General features: G+C 40.1%; 1 protein-coding gene across 1 annotated transcript; it reads right to left on the reverse strand.

Annotated features, from left to right (window-relative positions):
- Positions 1-665: 665 nt before the first annotated feature.
- On the reverse strand, positions 666-6,264 carry LOC5515661 (protein AMN1 homolog). Its single transcript, XM_001635762.3, has 5 exons — positions 6,045-6,264; positions 4,758-4,902; positions 3,084-3,301; positions 2,895-2,951; positions 666-1,075 (listed from the first exon to the last, which is right to left on the reverse strand). The coding sequence occupies exons 1-5, from the start codon at positions 6,225-6,227 to the stop codon at positions 887-889; spliced, it is 792 nt and encodes a 263-aa protein (XP_001635812.2). The 5' UTR covers positions 6,228-6,264; the 3' UTR covers positions 666-886.
- Positions 6,265-6,518: the final 254 nt, after the last annotated feature.

Raw genomic sequence — 6,518 nt, forward strand, 5'->3', positions numbered from 1 at the left:
TGGATAGATGAGTGGAGTGTTCTGAGGAAATAAAAGGAGTGGGATGGATAGATGAGTGGAGTGGTTGGGATGGATGAAAGGAGTGGTCGAGATGGATGAGTGGAGTGGTCAAGATAGATGAGTGGAGTTGTCGAGATAGAGGAGTGGAGTTTTCGGGATAGATGAGTGGAGAGGCCAGAATAGAGTGGAGTGTTTGGATAGGTGAGTGGAGTGGTCAGGATAAATGAGTGGAGTAGTATGGATAGATAAGTGGAGTGGTCGGGATAGATGAGTGAAGTGGTCAGGATAAATGAGTGGAGTAGTTGGGATATATGAGTGGAGTGGTCTGGATAGTTAAGGGAGTAGTTGGGATAGATGAGTGGAGTGGTCTGGATAGTTAAGGGAGTGGTTGGGATAGATAAGTGGAGTGGTCGGGATAGATGAGTGAAGTGGTCAGGATAAATGAGTGGAGTGGTCTGGATAGTTAAGGGAGTGGTTGGGATAGATGAGTGAAGTGGTCAGGATAAATGACTGGAGTGGTCTGGATAGTTAAGGGAGTGGTTGGGATAGATGAGTGTCTACAGTAGTCAGGATATATTGTGGGGTGGTCAGAATAGTTGAGTGTGTGTTCAGGCAAAACAAAATAGAGACCTTTAGCAACAATGACAGCAATGCGGACACCGACAGCAAAAAAATGGAATGCAATTAAATCATTATTTATCGCCACACCCGAAAACATCTTTTTCGATCGCATTTTCCTAGCCATCGACGTCGTCCTTGCTTAAGGTCCCTAATATACGACAATGGTCACAACATGGCACATAGCCTTATTATGCACACAAAAAACATTAATAACACATAATATGATGTAGCGTAAAAAAGGTAGTGTAGGGTGGGGAAAAAGGTACTAGTATACAGTCCATGAGAGTTGCTTCATCACTCCCCCCCTCTGCGCAACTTCCTCCATTGCATAACGCGACCTGTCTGTCACAAGAGGACAATTGTGGAAGATGAGAATTGTAACATTTGGGCAAAGCATGAGCACTGACTCCACACCGTCATCTGTGATGTCCTTGCAGTGGGCCAAGTGTAACTCCTACAACAAAAATTAGGGGGAAGTTAAAAGTCTGGTTGTAATTTAAATCAAGGAAGGGTACCAAAAAACAATTATGATTGATTGAGTGACAAAGTGGAGCTCATACAGAAATTAGGGGGGGGGGGATATAAAAATCTCGTTGTGTTAATTGGGGTAAGTGCAGCACCTGTATAAATCAAGGGGGGTTCGGATAGAAATCAAGGGGTGTAAGACATGAGGGGGTACAAAGAACAGTTGTGGTTGATTGGTTGAGTGGGGGTGTTCTTTCTTGCAGTTGGACAAGTGCAGCTCCTTTCTAAGAAATCAGGGTTTGAGAAAGATTTTGTATCAAAAGAATGGAGAGATGAGGGGGCTCACAGGGTCTCCCCCTTTTGCCATATTTGGCCAAAACATTGGCTCTGCTATGGGCTTGGCCACAGGGTGGAATAAGCACACTTCTTGAAGGGGGGGGGCTTCATCCTGACGGCCTGCAGGTAGGCACAGCAGATATATAAGGAATGAGTTGTTGATAGGTGTCATCATTTAACTCAAGTCAAAGACAACTTTGTTATGTTTTATTTTATTTGACTAATCATGGCTAGGTGTGAACATGACCGTTACTAGGAATGATCATAACTGTTACTAGGTATTATCGTTAGTTGCTAGGTATGCTCATGACTTTCACTAGGTGTTATCATTAGTTGCTAGGTATGCTTATGACTGTTACTAGGTGTTATCATTAGCTGCTAGGTATGCCTATGGCTGTTACTAGGTCTTATTATTTGTTGTGATAATGAATGTTGCTATGTGTAATCATGATTGTTGCTAGGTGTGATCATGACTGTTGCTAGGCAAAATCATGATTGTTGCTAGGTGTGATCATGAATGTTACTAGGTGTTATCATTAATTGCTAGGTGTGATCATGATTGTTGCTAGGTGTAATTATGATTGTTGATAGGTGTGATCATGACTGTTGCTAGGTTAAATCATGACTGTTGTTAAGTGTAATCATGACTGTGGCTAGGTGTAATAATGACTGATGCTAAGTGTTATCATGACTGTTGCTAGGTGTGACTATGACAGTTGCTAGGTATGTTAATGACTGTGGCTATGTGTAATCATGACTGTTACTAGGTGTAATTATAACTGTGGCTAAGTGTAATCATGACTGTGGCTAGGTGTAATCTTGACTGTTACTAGGTGTTATTATGACTGTGGCTAGGTGTAATCATGACTTTTGCTAGGTGTAATCATGACTGTGGCTAGGTGTAATCATGACTGTAGCTAGGTGTAATCATGACTTTTGCTAGGTGTAATCATGACTGTGGCTAGGTGTAATCATGACTGTAGCTAGGTGTAATCATGACTGTTGCTAGGTGTAATCATGACTGTGGCTAGGTTTAATCATGACTTTTGCTAGGTGTAATCATGACTGTGGCTAGGTGTAATCATGACTGTGGCTAGGTGTAATCATGACTTTTGCTAGGTGTAATCATGACTGTGGCTAGGTGTAATCATGACTGTAGCTAGGTGTAATCATGACTTTTGCTAGGTGTAATCATGACTGTGGCTAGGTGTAATCATGACTGTGGCTAAGTGTAATCATGACTTTTGCTAGGTGTAATCATGACTTTTGCTAGGTGCAATCATGACTTTTGCTAGGTGTAATCATGACTGTTGCTAGGTGTAATCATGACTGTGGCTAGGTGTAATCATGACATATATAGCTTATTTTAAAATCTTATTCCATACGTTTGGAGCACCCATCACCCTAACCTTCCCCCCCACCACCCCACCCCACACCCTACCAACTACCCCCAGATCAACCACAGTATGTACCTTTAATGACTGTGTACAACAACCACTTGTCAAGCTGAAGATCCCAGTGTCTGTTATCTTAAAAAGGGCATTAAAAACAATTCAATGAACTTCATTGAAAATGTACCAGGAATGACATGCAAATAAAACGTTGGATGGCTAAAAGCTGAAAACCAGGAATAGGTAGGATTGGGTAACAATGGTCGTTACCTTGGTTTTGCTGACATTCAAGCTCTGTAGGAACTTTGAGTGTTTCGCTAATGCTTTTAGAGATCTGTCAGTTATCTGCAGGCATCCACCAAGGTTTAAGTGCATCAGTTGAGGGCAGTTCTCTGCCAATGCTATGACTGCCTCATCACCAATGCTGGTGCATCTGCGCAAGTATACAGTTTGTAAGTCATGACATGACTGTGAAAGTGTGATAATTCCTGGAAATTAGAAAGTACATTAAGCTTACAATATTCCATAAACATCGCAATATTAACAAATGAGAATAACACTTCACTAATCAGTTGATGTTAATCAAATTGGTTTCAAACCGTCAAGGGTTTTAGGCTTCCAAAGAAGGTTAAAATTGAGTGTAGTGATGGGGATGGGGGAAGTTTATCAGCACTTTGGTGTTGTACGAACACACTTCTAAACAGCAAAGCTGCTTTCTGAGCAAAGCCCAATTTTTCCTTAGAGGGTTTCCCTTATTTTGACTAAAAATAGCACCCACTATGCTTAAACACTAGAATTAGGGCCAAAAATATAACCAAACTCTATGAGGCAAATTTATAAACAAAACTCTTTTTTAATGCAATATTTAACAATTATTCCATTTATTCTTTGTCAATTGTCCATGAGGCAAAATGTCACAGACCATAAAGGCAAGGCAGACGTGCTCCCAGGATTGGCCAAAGGGGGTTGCGCAGTCATAGGAATCAAACAGAGTATGGAAAAAGCACAGAATTTGAAGGTTCCTTAATAAGAAATGACCCACTTTTCTGCCCCCCCCCCTTAGCACCCCCCTGTGTACGCGCCTGCGAGGAAAATAACTGCTTTTTAGTCAAATTGCACTTGATTAGTTGGTCAATTTGTAAAGCCAGAAATTTTGTCTGGGCTAGTCATTTGCCATTTTATGGCTCTCAAATATTTGACTGTTACATTTGCATTACTTATAGCCTAACTTTTAGCCTACCAGTAGCTCAACCGATCAGAATGCAGCATTGATGATAGACCCAGGGCTTCTGGAATTACGCAGAAAAAACTCAAAATTACGCGGGATTTTTTGCTAAATTATGCACTAAATTACGCGGTAAATTAATCATTACGCGGGATTTCGCAATACATTTTTCTTTAAAAATCAAAATTTTGCAGGATTCTTTACTGAATTACGCACTAAATTACAAGGAATATCAACTGTTACGTCCAAACTACATTTTGTACTGAAGGAAAGCACGAAATAACTTGAAAAATTTAATTGTTTTGCGTGAAAATATCTTAGGCAAGTTTTCATTGGCTCCTAGCCACCAGCCAATTAAAAAAGGTATTTTATTATTAGTCCTAGGCCTTCGCGATTTAGCAAAGAATGCCTAGTCGTTTTTATTGTTTTCGAAATTCAGTTCGAAATATTGCACTCTTACGAAAAAATATATCTCTTTTTTACGAGAAATAGATGTAAGAACCCTAAAAGAACACATCAGCTGTGCACTTAAATGTTTTGTCTTTCAAAATTTAGCCAAATTAGTTGGGACTACGCGGAATTTGTGGATTACGCGGATTAAAGCCAAATTTCGCGCTTCCGCACAAGCGCGTAATTCCAGAAGCCCTGTAGAACACATACATGATTTGTTTATTAGTTATGGTTTCTGTACTCCTATGCAGCAACAAATGAAAACTTGCCATTTGATGTGATGTTCTCTCTTCTATCCTTGACAGCATTTAAGTCCAGTTTTCTCAGCTTCTTACAGACTTGAAGAGCCATGAGGCCTTCATCTGATGTGTCAGACTCAGACAAATCCAAATCACGGATGAGTGGGGACACAATCTGAAATAACCATCACATGTGTTACACTCAGACAAGTTAAACTTTTCAGAAATAGGTACAAGTCTATTGCCTGATAAATAGTGAGGAGCAAAAAAAATTTCACTTTGCCCCTCCATCCCCCCACCCCCGCCCTCCTCCATTTATACCATACAGACCGTAAATGATCTAGTAAATGCCCCCAAACTACAGTAAAGAACACCTCCTATCTAATGAGCGCCCCCTTAGCTTACAAGTTCATAATGAACTACCCTCTCACCCCCCACCCTCCCAGCTTGAAAATAAACAACATAGGAATTTCTGTAATATAAATCTATATAAATTGAAGCAAACGTTGATAGGCACGAGCTCTTATGGTGTTGTATTGTAAACAGCTCACGCTTCACCCTCGCCTTTGCTTCCTTCCCCCCTGACTTATGTGTGCATTTCCAACATGCTCTTGATTTGCATACGGCTGTATGTCGTAAAATTGACAACCACCGCCAGCATGAAAACACAACCCAAGATAGTCCCTCACTTTAAAAAATTCCCCTGCCCAAACAAAGCGCTTCTATATAGTCTAGTAGATCATAAAAGTTGTCTAAAGGACATAATTTTTTAATTGACAAATATCTCTAAAATTCCACGGCTGATTGTTGAAATATTGCGGAAAATGTGTTTTTATCAGTTTTGCTAAAAGATGTTCTAAAATGGTAGTGTTAGTCAAAATGTTACAACTATACATCTGTTGGACATAAAGTAGTCAAACAGACTTTGGCATGTTGTTTACTTTTTATGTGCTACTACATTATTGCGTGTTAATACAAATACAATTTTAAAATGTTTGCGCTCCCCATACATTGGGTCGTCTTTGGTAAAAAATCTAGTACAAGCGCATAAATATTGACGGTTCTGTGCGAAGTTTAAAATTGAAAACGCCGTCTGTTTATGATCTGTTGATTCACGCGCAAGCGACCTTTTAAGTAAACAGTACACATACATTAGCTCGTTGGTGTCCCTTGTAAAAGACCTAGTTTTTTTTCTTACTGTACTACTAAAGTAAGGTAAGTTAGAAAGTCGTTAATGTTGCTTAGCGTTCCATATACTAACATATGATAACGATACGGAAGTTATGTTTTAATGTTTACTAGTACTCTTAACCTTACCTTCGGCAAAACATCGTCGCTCAAAAGACCCCTCTTTGAAAAGAGCAAGACCAGATTGTCCTTCACCTCTCGGGGTAAGTCTTTTAAGCCGCCTTTGTGCTGAGATACATGATCAGCGATCGCACGAATGCAAGACGTTTGTAAAGAATCTAGTGACGAGACTATTTTAGCAAAAGCCGCCATCTTGTCATCTTGGCAACTGAAAAACACAGGTATACCGCGTATATTTTGGCAAAATTAAAAAAAGGCTAGTTGTAACCTAGCCTGTATAAAGACCAGGCTAGTTGTAATCGTAACCCGCGACGCAAAAAAAGGTCCCTTCCGTGGGATGGAGCGTCAAAATTAGTCTGCACTAATCTCAAAAAAAATGTTTTTGCCGTGGTCGAACACGTAGACTAGGGCAAAAAACGTGCCCTTAATTAACATCAAAATCAGAGCAAAAAAATGTACACACGCAGTGCGTACACGGGATGT

Source organism: Nematostella vectensis, chromosome 15, assembly GCF_932526225.1.
Source record: "Nematostella vectensis chromosome 15, jaNemVect1.1, whole genome shotgun sequence".
NCBI classification, from domain to species: Eukaryota; Metazoa; Cnidaria; class Anthozoa; order Actiniaria; family Edwardsiidae; genus Nematostella; species Nematostella vectensis.

What these genes read in the sequence shown, in the direction of transcription:
- LOC5515661 (XM_001635762.3), bottom strand. Translation starts at nt 6,227, where the DNA reads ATGGCGGCTTTTGCTAAAATAGTCTCGTCACTAGATTCTTTACAAACG. An exon ending in AGAGAACATCACATCAAATG is followed by an intron (nt 3,302 to 4,757) that starts GCAAGTTTTCAT and finishes TCTAATTTCCAG; the next exon opens with GAATTATCACACTTTCACAG. An exon ending in GTTGTACACAGTCATTAAAG is followed by an intron (nt 1,076 to 2,894) that starts GTACATACTGTG and finishes TTTTTGTTGTAG; the next exon opens with GAGTTACACTTGGCCCACTG.